The 21,914-nt window shown below is 31.6% G+C and overlaps 1 protein-coding gene across 1 annotated transcript; it reads left to right on the forward strand.

The window, feature by feature from the left end:
* Positions 1 to 7,211: 7,211 nt before the first annotated feature.
* On the forward strand, positions 7,212 to 8,225 carry HELRODRAFT_163460 (hypothetical protein; the record flags this gene model as incomplete). Its single annotated transcript, XM_009027320.1, has 3 exons — positions 7,212 to 7,392; positions 7,610 to 7,719; positions 7,896 to 8,225. 3 exons carry the CDS (start codon positions 7,212 to 7,214, stop codon positions 8,223 to 8,225), a joined length of 621 nt encoding a protein of 206 aa, XP_009025568.1.
* Positions 8,226 to 21,914: the final 13,689 nt, after the last annotated feature.

Below are 21,914 nucleotides of genomic sequence, written 5' to 3' on the forward strand. Positions count from 1 at the left end.
ACATTGAACCCGCTGATGGTTGAAAAAATATTGAAGAGGACAACGCTGATGATATGAAAATGAAAGTATTTTTATTTTCAACGTAGCAAACAACTGTTGTATTATATTTTTCAACATTTTAGAAACTGTGTGTAGTCAGAGTCTATTAGAATAAACACGTGAATTGATCGAAAAGATAAATATTTGAGTTATATTTTGCTACAAAAACATTTAAACACGTTTTATTCAATTCTTTATTAAAAAAAAATCTAAATGAAATCAAACAATTAAATTCAAAAACTCACAAATTTATAGTCGCTTTTCGCTTACTTGAACTAGCTGTGTTTCATTGTCATGAAAAACGTTTGAACGTAAAAATATACACAAATGGGTCAGAATCGGCCAAAGTAAAAATAATCTTTATCAAAAAAATCACATCCCCACATTTTATTGCAGAGCGAAATAAACTTACTGAGACATAATGAAACTCAACACAACCGATGTAAACTTAATAAGATCTTTTCAAACTTGAAAAGATCCATCACCAAACAACCAGTAACATGATATCGTAATCTTCATTCAACGAGTTTGCTAAAAAAGCTCACGTGGAATGGCTACAACGGGGACAATGATAACAGAACAGTGATACGATGCAACAAGTGAATGATGGATGATGATGGATGAGTAGATAGGTAGATGATTTCTGAATAACCACTCGGTGGTTTTTTAAACGCTTCCTTCTTCACTACCATTTTAACATAATTTGTATTATTACGATTATTTTAATAATTAAAAATATTCACTGGAAAACATTACAAAGTCAGATGGTTTCTAAATTTCTTCTGAAAATTTAAACACGTAGATTGTTGGAAAAATGAGAATGAGAATAATTGCAGGGGCACGGGGGTCAGATGACTTACTTGAGCTTACAGGATGAGATAGTAATAGAAAGATTTTTCGCAGAGGACATACACAAAATTAAAATGATATTTATAATAAGATTAACGCTTGTCAAAACCACAATAATGGTTTTTAATAATGATAAGGTTGATAAAGATGATGTTAATGATGATACGGGTGTTAACAGCAATTGCTGATAACGATGAATTAGTTAATGATAGTACTTGATGATATGATTAAATCACATTGCTAATGATGATAATAATTTTGTTATCAATCATGCAGATACTGTTTCTCATGATGATATAATGTAGAAGGTATTATGATATGATATGATACGATAGACCGCCGGCGATATCATCCAGTCATACTAGAGAGAGACCTCTCGCTGTTCTCCGAATGTGTCAGTCATCATCATATCATCTGATTGCTAGTGATAATTGTAATAATGATGATAGTGAGGAGGGTGATTATGATGATGATGATGAGAGGATGATAGGGAGGATAGTGAGAGGCTGATAATAATGATGATGATAATGAGGGATTTTTACTATAATGATAAATTCTATTATTATTATTATTATTATTATTAACAATATTATTCAAATTACTACTACTAATTAGTGTGCTTTATATTAGTTTTATTATATCAGTAGTTAATGTGTTGATAAGAAAAGTTGGGTGGGGGTGATGGATATATAGAAATGCCACTTTCTGTTCAGTCATAAATATCTACGTGACGAAGACGTAGGTTGATGAAATGAAACACTCAAACTCCAACAAACGTTCACTCTTTTTAAAATAGAATGACAAACGTTATTAATATGTTCGTACGGCGTTTCAAAATACTGCGCTATGTAGCGTGTTTAAAATAATTTCAAAGTTTAACAACGTGGTTGCGTAACTGCTAATGCTGGTGTATTAAATAGCACTGGGAGGTCTAGATACGATCTCGATACATCATCGCCGTTGCTGGTTATTATTATCATCTTACAATCATCATCTTTAAAACACTGTAGAATATATTTTCACAAGGGAATTTATACTTCATCAGTAATCATGTACACCAAGTTTGTGTACACAATTCCCTCACACATCTGCTCGCACAAAGGTGTTTTGTTGTATATGTTTTATAATGTGCGCGTTTGTGTGTGTGTGTGTGATAGGAGAGAGAGAGAGATAGATAGATAGATAGATAGATAGAGAGAGAGAGAGAGAGAGAGAGAGAGAGAGAGAGAGAGAGAAAGTGTGTATGTAGTATACTTAATTATGTATATGTACAAGTTTGTGTACATGTGTGTTCATGCATGCGTTTGTGTACTTCTACATATAAGTGTACATGTTTCTGTAGAAATGTATTGTATACTTTCGCTTTTCATTCCGTTTCGACAAAAAATTACTTTAAAAATATTTTGTGACCGTTTGGCACGCTTATGAAACATCAAACAAATCGAAAACAAAAGCAAATGTGGGATGAAGCTTTCATACAAGCAGCAAGCAAGCACCATCATCACATCACAGCACAGCATGCCTGTACACATCTACTAATTATCATGGATTTAAAACTTATCACATTGGAACGACGGACATCTGGTGGTATGGCAGGCAATCTACATTTCAAACTGAGTGGATGAATGAGTGAGTGGATGAATGAGTTAGTGAATGAGTGGATGAATGGGTAATTGAGTGGATGAATGAGTTAGTGAATGAGTGGATGAATGAGTGATTGAGTGGATGAATGAGTAAATGAGTGCATGAATGAGTGCATGAATGAGTGATTAAGTGGATGAATGAGTAATCAAGTGAGTAGGTGAAGCTCGTCGGTGATACCAGCAAATCCAATTTTCACGCTTTCCATTGATGTCTGAACAATGAAGGCTGTCAGGTATGGTAAGCATTATAATTTGTTGTTAAAAACAGAAATAAAGCTCATCTATTTTGTAAATAATTATAGACGATATGAAATAAAAAGAATCAGAAAAAATTTAAAAAAATATTTTAATTAATGTATTGAAAATATATAAATTAATGAACGAACACATGTTTCAAGTGATCGATATTTTCAATATCGCCATTAACATTTGGCTGAAAATAATTAAGCTCAGTCAGAAACATGCTGATGCACTGCATAGCCGCCAACATATTATATAAACGTTCAATAATGTTCCTCTTTGCTTATTAATTACCTACACTCTTCACAAGTTCATGTCATTTAAAGAATAAATTTGAGACGACTAATCGTACTAGCAAGGTGATTAGCACTATAGAGTTGACTTAGATGGAATATTAAAATTAAATGAAAAAATTAAAATCTTTTTATTTATTCTATGAAATGTCTCATCGGAAACCATCCTCCATAGCAGAATTTCTTTGAGAAACGTACCAGTTCTTGAACCTGCATACACATAAACACACCTTACAGCCACACAAACATCAACCACACAAACAGACCGCATCAAATATTTCAGATTATTTAAATTTTCATTACCGGTTGACTCAGCAGGATTTTGAAACCTTTCATTGATAATCTGTTGTGTGTGCATGCGTGCACTCGATTCAACTGTTTCGTTCCATCTAACTAACCCAACAACCTATATTTAGAAGTCCTTTCATTTGAAAATGTCAATCCCGACTCATGAATGGGAGTTTTAATAGCAGTGTGTGAACCTCAACTGAAATTAAATTACCGAAGTTTATCAATCACCAATTTGTCAGCAGTTAATATCTCGTGTAGTTATTCAGTCTGAAATGCGTTCTTCAAACAATTTGTATGTCGAATTAATTTTCAGATATAAATAGAATACTGAATAAAAATATGGATAATCACATAAATATTATATTATTTTATATAATAAATATTATATATATGAATATTAAATATTATATATATATATATATATATATATATATATACATACATACATACAATTTAATGAGTTTTAACAGCTATTATTTGTAAATGAGTATAAATGCTTTATCTTATTAATTGTGTGTGACTGGATAGTTTCAACAATAGTATCACATAGCCACATAGTCAGTACTTTTAATCAATGACATTTAAAATTTTATATTTGGAATTTCCATGGAGCTTTATATAAAAATGATAAGCAAACAACAAAGCTTCATGTGATGTAAACGTTTATTGATGTTATTCAAACAAATGCAAACAATATCTCATAAGTAATAATGATAATATTAGCGAAACTATTACAAAACAAATCGCATCAAATTTAAATTTATCAACAAGTCATTTCTTTCAAGCAGGCAAACATAAACCATGCATCCATTACATGATATCATTGCGCAATATAACAGTTGACCGTTGTATCCAGTGGTTCATATCGTTTATTGCTATCAAACCATTGTTCCATGTAACAAGCTAATCTAGTGTTACGTAACTTAACATATTGTTGTAACACTTGAACGCTAGTAACTACCGACACCGATGTTATAACTTCAAAGATCCTTACTTCTATTACCAGTGTTGTAGCTCCCAACGATCGTCAAGTGTTCGTTAATCCGTAGGTTCAAGATTTCCGATAGATGGTCACAACTACTTCAAACGCTAACCTGGTTTAACGTTTATCCGAATGCCAACGGTAATAGAAATCACTAACTTATCCAAAAAACCACATGAATCACATTTTCGACTTCTCTTCAAACCTCGCTACTCCTGTCCCTTACATGCAAGAGATCCTGACAATCCAAAGATAACAAATATAACAGGATAACTATTACCAATTATATAGCGTAATTCCACCATTCCGGCGCATATAACATTATATAACGTACCAGAACTAATTGTATTTCAACATTTTGTTACTATTAATATAACATGTTAGCCCAAATATTTTTCATAATGTTTCAATGTTTAATGTTTGACGATCTTTCATCGTTCGAGTGCATTTTCTGATTCAATGAATAAATAAATAAATATTCGTTGTCAATTTTTTTATTCTCACAACCGTTTAAAATGTGAACAATTTTGAATTCTCATCTTGTCACTTGGTTGATATTTTAATAGATTTAATTTTAAAAAGATTTAAAAATGCCATCATCTATTCCCACAATAATTATTTTCTAATAAGTTTTTTAAATATTTTATCAAAAGCCAAATCATAAATACCGTAATAGATAGTTGGAAGTGGTATACACCACACACACACACACACACACACACACACACTCACACTCACACACACACACGCACACACACACACACAACACACAACACACACATTTGTATATACATTTATGTCTCAAAATCTTCAAAAATTACGAACAAACTATGATAGTACCAGCAACAAAACCAATAACTTTTTTAAATCTCCCAACAAAAACATCAACAAACAACACAAACAAACCCATAACAAATACCCTACAAACACAACATTCCTCTAATGCAAAACAACAAAAAGTCAATTGAAATAATAGAGATAAAAACACTGAAATGGTATTTATTTATTAGGAACACAACTGGAATTCAGACTGGAGGCAAGGACAAATAAATTATTAAAAGCCCTGCGTGATATAGCAACTGTTAAAAACAACCAACAACAACAACCAACAACAACATTTCATTAATCATCTAAATCTCCTTGACCCATAAAATTTAATCTGTTACTACCAAAAACAACGTCATATTCATTCAATCACAACAACAACAACAAAACCATCAACAACACCAAACGACATTGCTTAGGAAGGTTACTAAACTATTTCAAATTAGCGACAACAAAACAAAAAACCAAATATAATACTGAAAAGATCAACACCAAAACAATAGCAACACAACAACAACTACATCAGCAATAACAAAGCAGTAACAGAAACAGAGTGTATCAGTATGAGACAGACAAACCTTACTGAAATGAACAAGTGTGTTGATGTCAACCAACCGACAACCAACCAACCTACCTACACCAACAACTAAACAGTTCGCAATCAACATGATTGCAAAGCATTGCAGACCATACGCTATAACTAGCGACAAACAATAGGAGATAAACCATAAAACACCGATAAATATTAAATAGACAATTGCATCTAACAAGTTATTTATACTGTCTGTCTGTCTATTGATACAAACTGCTTTGCTTGCTCGTTGTTTGATTGTGTTGTATATTGTTGTTATATCTGTTAATACTGTTATTAAGGTATTGTTGTTTATTTGTTTGCGGTTTGTTGTTGTTAAAAATTTTAGCACTGTTTTTGCGGTGTCGGATTGATGTTTTGTGTCGAATTGTTGTTTTGTCTCGTATCGTTATTGTTGTTGCATCGAATCGCGTTGTTGTGTGTCGTTATCGTATTGTTATTGTTGTTGTATTGAATCGTAATGTTTTGCTCTTGTAACGTTTATGTAACAGCAACATACCAAATAATTGATACCATGTTTTTATAAATAGAATGATTTATAAAATAGGGCTCACAAAGAAATTTGATTAAAAAATAAGAAAAAACAAAACCAATAAATAAATGATAATATGAAAAAATGTTAGCATTGTCCCATTCATATCATAGCAAATTAAAGAAACGTTAATAATGTTTGTTGCTGTTAATGGCGTTGATGTTGTTTTTAATGATGCTGTTTTGTTGTTGCTGATCTTGTTGTTGTTGATTTTATTTTTATCGATGTTGTTTATGTTGTAGTTGATGTTTTTTGTTGTTGTTGTTGTTGTGGTTTTGTTGTAAATCAACGTGGTTTCTCATTATTTCATTTAAACGCTCGCATGTAAAGAGACTCAAAAAGCACAAACATCCTTTTAAACAAATTCACACACGCACGTAGCAAGATAAATTGGCACACGCACATTTGAACACACGTTTGAACGCACATGTACACACACGTACACAAACACACGCATACACATGCAGACATACATATACGCAAAGATATAGCTCTAGATCGAATGGGAACGCGTACATTTAAACATCTTTAGAACGTTAACCTCATTGATTTTCGATGATAACACTGCCCAACAGTGTTTTTGTATCTGAACCAAAATTAGTTGTTTCTTATGTATTTCCACCTGCTGAATCCGAAAACGACATTAAAAATTACGTATTAGCTCTAGTTCAAAAGATAAAAGCAAAACTCTATCCTCAAGAGCATAAATTTTTATTTTTTGGTAAAATTTTTTTATTTATTTTTTTTGCCTCTTGGCTATCTATAATGCTTTATTTATGGAGGCACAAATGAAATAGAAGAAGGAAAAGAAAGCCAGCCTTCCACATCAAATGATTCTGATTTTGTGTCAACAGATGATGCACCACACAGATGGAATTAAGCAGAATTAAGTGACCTCGTTCGAGATCTTGACTTGTCACTGAAAATGGCAGAACTTTTAGGGTCTAGATTAAAACAGTGGAATCTTCTCCAATCTGATGTTAAAGTTTCCTATTTCAGAAAACGGCAACAAAATCTTCTTCGTTTTTTTGAGAAGAAAAACAACCTTGTTGTTTGCGTTGATATCTATGGTTTAATGTATTGTCTCAATTTGAACTATGATCCAAGTGAATAGAGATTATTCATAGATTCATCAAAGCTAAGCTTGAAAGCTGTATTACTGCACAATGGAAATCATTTTCTATCAGTTCCTATTGGCCATGCAGCTCACATGAAAGAAATTTACCTAAATATGAAAACTCTTCTTAACTCAATTATAACGAACACAAATGGAAAATTTGTGGTGACCTAAAAGTATTCCTAAAAGTATTGCCACACTTTTAGAAATGCAATTAGACTATACCAAATACTGCTGCTTCATGTGTATGTGGGACATAGAAACAAAATTTCATATTACACACAAAAGGACTGGCCTGCAAGAAATCTCAACAAAGGTGAAAAAAATTTTGTTGCTGAAAGATGTACTTTTTCCATCCATACACATTAAGCTGGGTTTAATGAAAAATTTTGTCAAAGGAACAAAGATGGACAGGCTTTTAAGTATTTAAGAAACAAATTTCCAAAACTAAGTGATGCAAAAGTAAAAGAGGGTATTTTTGTTGGACCATAGATACATGAACTTGTGAAAGATCCTGCATTTGATGAAGTTTTGAAGGGGCAAGAAAAAGAAACTTGGGAATCTCTCAAGGGAGTGATTTGTGGATTTTTAGGCCACAGAAGAGATGATAACTACATCCAATTGTTAACAGTACTTCTGCAAAAATGCCATCAACTAAGACGTAACATGTCCTTGAAGATTCACTTCCTCCACTCACATTTAGACTTCTTTCCACTTTGTGGAGCTGTTAGTGATGAACATAGAGAAAGGTCCCACCAAGATATTTCTGTAATGGAAAAAAGATATGAGGGTCGTTGGAATGAAGCTATGCTTGCAGATTAATGTTGGTTTATATGTAGGGATGCTCCAGAGCTCGCATACAGGCGGAAAGCAAAAATGGCACAATCGCGCGAAAATATTCCATAATATTTTTTATATTTATTATTTTTTATTGTTTAAAACTGTTAGAATGTAATCTTTATTGAAAAAACTAAATGCACTTTAAATATTATTAAAATATGTCATATTGCTATGTTGTGAATAAGCAAAACCAAAAATTTTTTTGTTGTTGTATATCTCAGAAACTAGAGCTAATAAAAAATTTTTGTTTGCATTTTCGTTTTTCTTACCCCAAAATTAGTATAATTTGACTAAAAAAGTTAAGGATACAAAAAAAAATATTTTTTTTGTTGCCCAGTGTAATTTCAAGTTAATGTGAATGATGAGCCAACTGGATACACTGAGCATAAAATATTCTTCATGAATATGAATTTATTTATATTTACAAATTTAATATGTTTCTTGCACACAAAGACACACGCACACCCACGCATGCACATGCACACGCACGCACACACACACACACACACAAAGACAAACACAAACACAGGCGAACACGCACACACGTTGTATAATTACGAAAACAACTAATTTAAGCTTAATAAAAAAAAAAATAAATAAAACATCACTGACATTTTTACATCACGAGAAGAAGATTTAACAAAATATAAAAAAATATTCAGGGTAAACAAACAAACGTCTGCGTAAAAAGTTTTTTTAAATTCAAAAATTATGAACGAATGGTAGAAAAATGCTTTCAATGTCTTGAGAACATTGGTGATTTTCTTTTTGTTTGGCTGTTTTTGAAGCTAAGCTACAAACTTGATGTGCAGCATGTCTTTCACCGACCGCGCCGACTCAATAGTTACTATAAACTCACCATACACACACACACACACACACACATATATATATATATATACACACACACACACACACACACATACATATATATATATATATATATTTATATATATGTATGTATATGTGCATATATTTATATGTATATACCACACACGCGCACATGCACACACATGTACACATGCATAATTCATATACGAATGTAAGAAGCATACGTACATAAGCATTATATTTGCATTTCATTCTGTATTTTATTTAATATTGAGATATCTTTATCTATGGCAGTAGATGTGTGTAGATATGTAATGTTGTCGTTCCATGTGTCTTAATCAGTCTATTTATAGTAAACGCTTGCTGTTTGCTGAGCTAGACAACAATGAAGTAGATAATAAACATAACCGATCTAATTATCGATCTATCGATCAACCAAGTATTCGGTTGACTAACTAACCAACCAATCAGTCAATCAATTACAAAACTCTAGTTGATTATATATTATATATCACTCAACCAACTAGCCAACCATGCAACCAACCAAACAATCAATTGACCAGCTGTCAATTGATCAAAAGATTTTTACCTGGCCAATCTTACAACCTCGATCATTTAATTAACATTTATTCAGATAGACATAAATGAAACTTTTAATCGTATGCTCAATAACTCGATCGCTCATGCAGTCGTTCATTCAAATTTTAAAAAGTGGTTTGGATACCAACGTGCTCTGAGATTTGATGAGAAAGTTTAACAATTGCATTATGTATGCTCGATTAAGTAGAAGACCACGGACCAATTTGTTTTGATTTTGAAGTTAAACTTTCTTCAGTGCAAACGAAAGATTGTTAACAATTCTGTGTCCTGGTCCAACTTCATTCATTCAATAACTCATTCTTGTAAACTAACTGATTTAATTATTCATTAGTTCGTTCATTTTATCTCATGATCAATCATTTATTTTGTATTCAATTACTTCACTCATTAATCGTTCATTTAGTTATAAGCACATTCACTCACCGCTACATTCGTTTTCACAACACAAGTACTATTCATATAAATATTCAAGTTTTTTTTAATTTTCAATGAAAAAACTTTTGAAAGACTTCTGTAACGAGATTTGAGTTAATAATTATTTTTAACAAGTTTATTCTGCTGCATTGCCGAGTGATGAGCTCGAACTTAGTAAGACTATATGCAAAAAAAATGAAAGAACTTTCATGTTAATAAAATTTTAATTCGTATTAAAATTTGAGCGTATGTGTGTTTGAAGTGATCAGACTTGCGTAGGATGCAAGCAGTGAGTGTGGGCGAACTTTTTGAATGTTGTTTATTTAAAGTACACACACAACGTTCGAAAGATCGTATGTATGTAATGTATGTGCTACTACCGGGATCTGCTCAGCGTTACTCGCCATCTTTACATCAGCGCGTGTCAATGTTTACAATTTATACAAACTTATGTATTGTTCAATGGGTTGTTCAATACAACTACATACATATATTATCTGACTCTCTACTTCTGCAGTTTGATTAACGTCTGAAACAACATGAATCATCCAAAGAAGACGAAATGTCACAAAACTTTTAACAAAACAAAATATTTCAGCGATGATAACGCGATTATATGTATTTACTATTTATTATAAAAATTTAAAATTTAACAACGTAAATTAGAAAGTAATAACAAAAAAACATGGTAGACACACATTATTATTATTAATCCTTTTGTTGGAGGACAGGCAATGAATTTTTACTGACCAAACAGTGCCCAACAAACAAGGTATTGAGATCAAAAAAGTTGAGGTGATAGTTGAAGAGGATTAAAAATAGAAAAAATGCTGATGATAAATACGGTGACGTCAGTGATGACGAAGCTAAAATGAGTAAAAATATTTCTGTTAATTAATAATAATAATGTGTTAAGAACAATACTCATAACCATTAACCAAAAAAAGTTCATTAATTTTTTATCAATTCATTCACGCATTCGTTCATTCATTCACTAATTCATTTGTTCTTTTATTCATTTGCTCATTCATCCATTCGTCCGTTCATTCATTTATATTTTGTTGCTACAATAAATTTATCAATTAGACATGCAAGTAGCCAAGCCATTTATTTATCTGTCAGTATGTCTGTTGAATATCTATGGGAACGGGTAGTACATGAATGGGTGTTTCAACAATGAGCGAAACAGCCAGCCAGCAAACTACAATCTTAAATCAAACCGACAAACAAATATATGAATGAATAAATGAGTAAAATATGAATGAATGAACAAACAAACGAACGAACGAACGAACGAACGAACGAACGAACGAACGAACGAACGAACGAACGAACGAACGAACGAACGAACGAACGAACGAACGAACGAACGAACGAACGAACGAACGAACGAACGAACGAACGAACGAACGAACGAACGAACGAACGAACGAACGAACGAACGAACGAACGAACGAACGAACGAACGAACGAACGAACGAACGAACGAACGAACGAACGAACGAACGAACGAACGAACGAACGAACGAACGAACGAACGAACGAACGAACGAACGAACGAACGAACGAACGAACGAACGAACGAACGAACGAACGAACGAACGAACGAACGAACGAACGAACGAACGAACGAACGAACGAACGAACGAACGAATGAATGAATGAATGAATGAATGAATGAATGAATGAATGAATGAATGAACGAATGAATGATTGAACAAATGAATGAATGAAAGAATGAACGAACCAACAAGTGAACTTCAAATGATTGATTAATTGAATGAATAAATAAATGAATGAATATGTTTGTAATATTTACAGATGAATGATTGATAAAACGAATGAACGAACCAACATAAGAATGAACGAACGAACCAACCAACCAACCAACATGAGAACGAGCGAATGAACGAACGAGCGAACATGAGTATGGACAACAAACAAATAATTATAAAAATTATATTAATCATTAGCTAATGCTAATATTTAGCAAATGATAGAATGAATGAATGCACGCAAATAGATGAATGAATGCAAGATTAAATAAACAAATAGATGAAAAGCAAGAGAATATTGAAGACAGTGCAAATACTGAGGATAGAGACCAATTCACACTCGTTTTATGATTTAGTTCAGGATTTGTATGTAGTGAAGGCAGAAGATACGATAAGATGAAAGTATGAATGAAGTAATAATGTTAAATTTATGAATGAATGACTGGAAAGTTCAATGAAAGTTTAAAAAGTTTGTGAGCTGTGAGATTATAAGATTATAATTGTTTCGTTTGATCCTACGTTGATAATATTCTGAACAGTTTGATAGCGTACCTAGTACCTACTGCTCTAGAAATAAATTGTTATACACACGTGCTACGTATGCTAACGTTACCAATGGTTGAATATACCTTTTGATGGACACATTCAAAGATGGTCGAATAATGACTTACTGACTTGCTATACATAGAAGAACTGTTTATTACGGAGAACTAAATTTATGTTCTCTAGTTCTGGTGAAAATTGATAAATAAAATTAAAACAAAATTAAAAATATATACTAACGTAAATGAAACAAATGAATAGTTTAATAAAAATTATGTAAGATGTGAAAGTTAACACACCACAGAAAATTTACATATTCATAAATTTCCATTCAAATAGCAAACGCATGTCATGTCGGGGTGAGTTGATTAGAGCAAAAATAAAAATGAGCAGATAAAAAATTGCTTGTTGATACACCGACCACATAAACTATCAGAGTGCTAATTTGAGATAATCAACTTCCACATACTTGTGTGTACCATGCAAATTTTGAAGTGACATGCATGCATTATGAGATTACTATACTACATAGTTGGGTACGTGACATATATTATTGTTTAACGTATTTTGATGCTGTTAATTTCTTCGTTTGACAAAAATAAATTCATGCTTCTAAATATTTTTGCAATAAATTACAGTTTGTTATTTGAAATTTTTTTTAAAATTTAGAGTAATTATTGAAGACATTGCTATTATTTTCGTCTTGATCATCTTCTTCGTCGTTTTTATTACTCTCATTATCAACATCATCACCATATTCTTCATCGTCAGCTCCATCTTCATCCTCATCATCATCATCTTACTTACCATCGTCATCATCAACTTTGTAACAACGCATGTATGTGTAATACTAAGTAGTCTCATAAAAACGTTTCTAGCACGAGCGGAAATGACTTTCATGGCTTACATTTTGAAAGTGTTTCATTTCATTTGTAAGACATTTAAAAACAATGGATGAGTTATGCCAGGAAACTAAAATGATGAACAAAAACCAGAAACAGAAGCCACAAAATTTGTCTTTTTTTTTATTTAATATACTTAAAAATTTAATTATGAAACATTTCAACAGTTTTATTGTTGGTATTTAAAATGTTTAAACTGCAAATAAAATGAAATGAAACTAATATAATTGGTACCACGTTGAAGTGATTTGACAAAATCATGTTTGAAATACATATCTTCCTAACTACTAAAGCGATAAAGATTAAACAGATCCGAATATATAGTTGAAAAAGATTAAACAAACCCAAATATTTAATTGCTAAAGATTAGACAGACAAAAAGTTTATTTCTATACGAGTGTGTGCACATGAAGTAAAGATATTCACATAATAATGTGTCCCAAAAGTTCGTGATTGTTGCTGGTTGGCTGGCTTGCAAAGTAAACTTCTCAATCTTATTACCTACCTACCTACCTACCTACCTATCTAAAACTTACTTAGAGCATGCTTCAAAGATTTGTACGGTGAACTTACTTCAATATTTGATCAAGAGAGATTTACACTGCCCCACTATTTGATTTTGTGGTTTAGAAGGGTAAGACTGCTGATCAATATTTATCCCAGAGTTTTAAAACAACCATTTCTCAGTCAACTGATTTCTTTTTAAACATCACAAAAGCAATAACATTGAAAAATAAGATAAATTAATTTATAATTTTATGTTATTTCATGTTAATAACAACCGAAAATAACAAAAATGCAATAGAAATAATTGATGTGAGAACAGTTAAACTGAAAAAGCCATCACTACATTCACCCTGGCGACCATAGCAGAGATCAATCGATCAACACATCTACCATGTATACCAGCAATCTCATTAATTTGCAATTTTTTTTCGATTAACTTTTGATGGTGCTTATATAAATATACATGTAACATGCGTAAATATATACAATAACTCCATCATTTCATTCAGTTCCATTGACACGATGCACATCTGCCTAATAAGTTTACTGTTCATCTGTGGAAAAAAACTGACTCTATAGTAGAAACCGCTTGATGTATATTTTACGTAATGTATGTATTATTTGTATGTTTGTATGTATGTTGGCATGTATGCTTGTATGTATCTATGCATGATTATGTGTCTATGTATCTGTATCTATGTATGTGAAGACTAGAATAGAAAGCATGCATACGTGACTGCATGCAAGTTGCATCCAAGCGTGAAAGGAAAAGAATCAAACAACCATGAAGTCGTTGATTACATGACATGAGGACACGGCTGATTGAGTTGCATGATTGGATCTGATGGCGTTGATGTGGCAGTAATATTGGTTAGGAAGTTCTTAATTATATCTATGGAAACGCTTTTGTTGTGGAAGTTTTGTCGTTAATAAAGTTGGAATTAATCGTCTGTCTAGTGCTGCCTAGACTACCTCTTATTAACTCACTTCACCACTCGCTTATTTCATCATTGTCATCATCATCTGTCGCTACAATTTAAATTATCGTCTTTAACGTCACAGTCGTTGTTTGTCTACGAAAAAAACTTCGTAATACATTGTCACAAAAATACATAGATATATAATAATGACCACATCAGGTGATGTTTGCGGTTTTGGCAGTGTTTTGGCACAACAGCAAAGACAAAAAATAAAACAACAACAATAACAAAGACAAAAATGTAAACAAAACAACAATAACAACAACGACCTTATTAATAATAAAAATAATAATTATTTTAACAACAATAATAATAACAACAGCAAAACGTTGACAACAGAAACTTCTAATTGAACACACGCTGGCAAAGGTCTGAACTTAAACGACACCGAGAGCTCATGTGCGCTGCTAAACAAGAAGAAGGAAAATAAAAAATATCAATAATAACAAAATCTCAGTTGTTTTTAATTATTTTTGATTGTTTCGCAGTCGTCATTGCTTCTGATTATTACAATGAATGTTTAGAGTTGACAGTAGCTTGAAGTTTTAATTTAGTTGTGTTATGTACGTTCGAAGGCTTACGAAACAGTGGATAGTATATAAATTTCGTTGTACTGGATTTCAAACATGTATAAGGTATGAAATGTTTGAGGATTTAGCAGACTGGTTTTGGTTTAGCGATTTTATACAAAAGGCTGGTTTGGCATGCTAACCACAAAAAAATGTGCGTATTATGCGTGTAAGTATGCTTTTCTAGTGCTTTTGTAATTGCAATGCGACTCGTACCTACTAGCTATCAGAAGCGAAATATGAATCTGACAGTGCGAAAGGCATTTGAAATTTTTAAGAGATTGTTAGATTGATGTTTTTGTAGTTGAGTGAAACCATAAAAATGACAGCATGGACTTTATTTCATTTGTTTCGTTCGTTGTTGTCTGGTTTTCAAACTTTTTAAACCCAATTTTTGCTCAGTTTTTTGCTTTTATATACATGACAAGAAACATACTAAAATAAAATTTTAAAGAAATTTTTGGTGAATTCCAATAAAATTCACTCATGGCCCAACGGCGCAAGGCATTGGACAAACGTGGTAAAGTAAAAATTTTGCCATACAAATTATCAAGTTGCAAAATCAAAATTCTCTTCAAGGCAGCTTCAATGTTAATTTAGTTTCATGTATATCTTTATAATTAGAATTAACAAACAAATCTCATTTCTTTGAAATTTTGCGGCATGTGTTCTCAACTAAAACAACGTGTGCTTCGCTGTATTGAGTAGAAATGTGTGGATTAAAAATGTGTGATCTAGAAAGGTTGTTAACCAACCCATTTAAAATAACACATACAACCAAACCATTCTACATAGCAGCGTAACGTCTGCAACAAAAACAACATATCACAAAACATAAGATTAATATTAACGGAAAGACTAACAAATCTAGCAACACCAACACAATGGCGACAGTGGTGACAACAATGACGACAGCAGCAGTTACCACACCAACCACAGACAAAAACAGCAACGATGGATGACAATTACAGTTCGGACATCAACCACATAACAAGATTCCTTTGAACAGACTGACTTACGATGACGTCATGTTTAGTTAATAAATAAAATAAAAGAACATAATTAATAAATCAGAAGAGATACATAGATAAATAGAATTTCATTTTCAGCTGAACGAGAAAGATTCTCATCGTACATAGCACCTAGGTTAATGAACCAAACTAAAAATAGATTGATATTGAGCGAGAAAAACTTGTAGATATTTTTGAATAAGCCCAAGCAGTAGCACACATAAATATGGATATCTAAACTTGAATAAAATACAAAAGATCAAGAAATATGTGTGCATCTGTGCGTGTGTGTTTGTTTGTATGTGTGTATGTGATGTGTATGTATGTTTGTATACCCATAATCTAATCTTTTTAAAGATCAATATTTACTATTCCAGATTTCAAACTATCTAAATAGGTTATCGATGTTAGCTAGCCAAATTAAAATCTGTGCGATCACTATTTAATTGCTCCATATGTAAGAAAGAGTGTCAGCAGTCTGGTTCAATAAAGACATGTCCTGATTAATTTAAATATTCAAAATTCATTATTTTTTTTAAAATTATTTTAGCTTCAATCATTTGACAAGATTTTTTTTTAAAGAAAGAGGTTGAATAGTTATGCTATGACTGAAACATTTGCCAAATTTGAAAAGACTTTTTATGAAATGATGAATGATACTATCCAAACTTGTGTCTCGTCATTTTCAGTTGGTTTTTTCAAAATTTTTTCGTTACACAAAAATTGAAAATTGTGTTAATTCTACGGGTTAGAAACAAAATACGATCAGCATCTTTTTTAAAAGATGTATGCTAAATATCTTTGCAGAGAGAGTTAGCAAAACTTCAAAGGACAACGAACAAACGAAAGTATAATGGAGCGATGATGAATGATAAATTACAATGGCCCGGCACAACTAGCAGCACAAAATTATACATAAAAGAATAAATTCATCACAAAAAACAAACACAGGCAAACACGCACACACACACGCACACACACACACATATGAACAATATACAAACATATAAACACCGCAAAACGCAATACAGTAATAACACACACCCTTGAACAACTCTATACGATGAACAACACACACATCATCCAGTACACAATAACAGTACACTACCTCACATAATACACACAAACACACACCACACCACACGCATGCACACACAATAGACGCCACCACAAAACCATGATTAAATTGACGACAATAGCGACAGATGCGTCTGTTGTCACACATCACGTTATGTTTAGCCTTAATGTTGGATGTTTAAGTTCATGTATGTGTGCTGTGATGTATAATGCATGTGTGAACGAATGTACTGCTTATATATCTATACAAACATTATATATATGGCATATATAAATATACGTGTGTGTGTGTTTGTGTATATGTGTGTGCATATACACAAAGCACACAAAGACATCTGTTATAAAAATAAACTGTGTTAGAGTTTATATCTGTTTGTATCTGCTCGTTCATTGTTTGGAGGAATATCATTAACTTTATCCATTCAATTTATTCAACTTATTGTGAAACTTCAAAATTTAAACATTTTAAACCAAAATCAACACATTTTTTCGAAGTTATAGAAAGAAATAAAGAATTCAAACAAACACACGAGTCTATCTACTGGATTAAAATGCAATTAAGAATAATCCTAACACTCCGAAAATATATTTTTAGAACCAACAAATTATTAAAATGATGGCGACATATTTTCCCGTTACATTCGTTCATCAGCCCTTGTGATATACATCTAAAAATGCGATTCTATCAGACGTGTGCACTTGAACAGAGCAGCAATAAATGCGCACGTACCGAACTAATGCATGAGTCGAATCATTCAGTCAGTTGACAACTTAACACTTAGGCACTACTCCTATTTTCGCAACATAAACTGGACTTTGACAAAAAGTTATCGGAAGGACAGAATGTACGAATGGCGAGCGTTACGGAAATTAAACTACCATAATCGTAAATAAACGTCATGTAGTAAGAAGAAAACTTTATAGAGAGTAGTATGCTATATACAAACACATGATACAAGCATACAATCCAAGGGTTGCCCATAAGTTTTGAATCTATCTATTCTTTTCAATCCTTTTTTTAAATCCTGTATATCATGATGTTAATATTTGACATTATCTTTGATAGTGGTTTGTGTATAAATGTCTAGAATGAAGACCACTGATTCATAAAATTTGATACGAATATATACCTTATATTCGAATGATTTTTTATTTTTAATTTTATTTTCATTAATATTACTTTCCAGACGGGGTCGGATTATATTTTTCAATTTAGAGAATATTTAATAACATTACATTTGTTCGGTTGTCTGAATCGCTTTGTTTTCTTCCTTTTTTCCTCAAAAAAGTTGTTTTTATTCATCGAACTCTTACGTGAAATGTTTGCTTGATTAGACAGTTTCATTCAACTTTGCTCCGAAAATCACACAATAATAAGTTTTAACAACGTCACTAGCAAGCACATTTCACCAAAGTATGCCTGAACGAAAGTAATTTCAATCCTTTTTTTTTAAAGTAACCAACAGCACGAACTTGTGTTTCAAATTATGAGTGGCTTAATCTAGAAATGGCAATTTCAATTTTTGAATTTTAATTTCACGTAACAATTTTTAAATAACGATTTTTTTTTCAAAAATAATTTGAATAACAAACAAGCCCTTAGATCAAAACGTGAAAAACTAACATACATCGTCCTACATCACACGCTAAACTAACCAAGAATAAGCTGAAACTGTAATAATAATTACAATATTTTTCGATACAGCACCTATATTTTTACTTTATATGAAAGTCTATAAAACCGCTGCTACTTTTACTAATAGTAGTGCTACCAGCTACTGCTACTATTACTGCTGCTACGGCTGCCACTGCAACTGAAGCTGCTGCCACTACTACACTACAAATAATACTACGATACTTATGTTCAATGCCTTGCTTATTCCTTATTATTTCATTAGTTTAACACAAAATGTCAAACAAAATTTTAGCCCTTGCTCTGCGGTTTATGGTTGAAAATATTATCTTATGACGTAAAAATATGTTGCAGATGCTTGCGTATTTGTTTATTCTATAGTTTGGTGGTTAGAGATCTTACTGGATCTGCCAGGATTTCTGGATCCGCCACTTGTAATGATATCATCTGGAGTGATGTTGGTTTGATGCGCATGTGATATCATATGCATATCAATGATATCAATGAGGTCAATGTACCACTGATATCAATGATACATGGCTTGGCTAGTAGAGGTTAAATTAATCTGACTGCTAATGAGTTAAACAGTTTCATATTAATTAATCCCTAAAGTTTTTTAAATTTTAATCAGTTTTATTTTGAAATTAGATAAAATTTTCAATCTCAGAGGTTGTGTAGTTCGTTCACTTATTAATAAGTATACCTAGGTTGAATGAAAACGCAGTACCACTAAAGATTAAAAGAAACATCTGCCAGTTAACAACAACACATACATGCGTGCTACTCTTAACAGTACCATGTATGCCGATAACCGATACATAATATATCTATACTATTATTTAACTTTCCTTTATTAACAGTTATATAATGAAGTAATAATTATGTTACACGCACCACACACACACACACAAACACACACACACACATACATATGTATATTTACACACACAAACACACACACACATATATATGTATACACACACACACACACACACACATACAAATGTATTTATTTATAATACAAACGTATGTGTATAATGAATGATTCTAAGTTAACGACTGATGACAAAGAAGGAAAGAGGTAATAAAAGAACGTTTTTAAACGGCGGATACTGATAAAAAATTAAAATAATAAAACAATAAAATAATAAAATAATAAATTAATAATAATATTAATTGTGATGACGATGATGCTGCCGATGATTAGAACAACAGATCATCATCAAATTTGCAATGCAGCAATGGCAATAACACTATTAAAATTATAATACTACAACCATTACAAGTGCTACTTCTACTACATTTACTCCAACTACTACTACAGCTACTAATAATACTACCACTACTAATGCTTCTGCTTCTGCTGCTTCTACTACTTCTATACACTTCTACTGCTGCTTTAAAATTTATTGATATTTCAGCAATTAGTAAAAGAAAGTTATTGCCAAATTTTTTTAAATTTGAAATTGAAAAATAGCGATTACTATGGCCAAGCCTGAAGGAACCACTCTGAAACTGTTGTCACGTAACAGTTGGTAGGTGACTGTACACTGTAACAGTGTACAACCAGAGATTTTCACTCCAAAATTTCAGTATACAATTGTGTGGTGAGCAAAAAAAGAAGATTACCATTTTTTTTAAATATCCTCATAATTCAATTTAAAAAACTCCTACTCGGGGGCTCTCGACCCTCCTGACCCCCACGACCCTCCCGACCTCCTGACCTTCTTGGACCTGGTGATTACTACGTCACGAAACATATTTTAAAGTATTATAACAAACTTTCAAAATTTTATAATCATAATAATAATATTAACAACAACAATAATAATAATTATTATTATTGGTGTGGTTATTATTATTATTATTCTTAAGAGACTCAGCTACTAGCTAGTACTCAGCCCGCAGACGAGTGTGACTAACAAAGAAAGAACGAACGAACGACACACGACATCTGCTCTATAATAATAATAATAATTATTATTATTAATATTATTATTATTACTATTATTATCATTATAAGTATTATTATTATTATTGTTATTTCAGCAAGCGGTAATGTAGAACACTTCTACTATTAATAATATTGTTAATATGATGCTAGAACGCTTTCAGTATCATTTAAAATAATATGCATTTTATAATTGACTATAATTTTGTTAAAAAAGTTATAGCTTTATTACATATTATGAATGTTAAAAATGAGTAGCAATAAAAATATACATCAGAAATAATATTTAACTGAAATGAATTGTTTATTATACGAAAAATAATAATAGCTTAAAAAATGTTTCGCCAAAATGGCACAAGAGGAAAAAGTTATGGTATTATTTATGAGAGTTACTGTAATAAATAAATTATTTTTCTGATCGATCACGTGAGCAGTAAACACAAAAGTATTACGGTGTATTTTTATCAAGTAAAGTTATTTTACACTATATATAGGCTATATATATATATATATATATATATATATATATACTGTTATTTATATTAATAGATATAACTTGCCACATGTAGTATACACAATACACAATGCTTTGACACAAACACACACTGACACAAATAAACAGACAACTTCTTTTATTACTGTTATAAAACAGAAGACACACACACGCACACACACACAAACAAACAAATATTTAATTTAATTACGACAATGAAGACATTTTAAATAGAAATATATAAAGCTACGCTGATCATAGTATAATGAACTAACTAAAATACAAGCAATAAAGAAGAAATGAAACTGATAATTATGATGAAAAATAATGATAATAAATAGCATTAATAATAATAACAATAATAATAATTATTATTATTTAATTAT

Source organism: Helobdella robusta (genome assembly GCF_000326865.2).
Source record: "Helobdella robusta unplaced genomic scaffold HELROscaffold_5, whole genome shotgun sequence".
Taxonomy (NCBI): Eukaryota; Metazoa; Annelida; class Clitellata; order Rhynchobdellida; family Glossiphoniidae; genus Helobdella; species Helobdella robusta.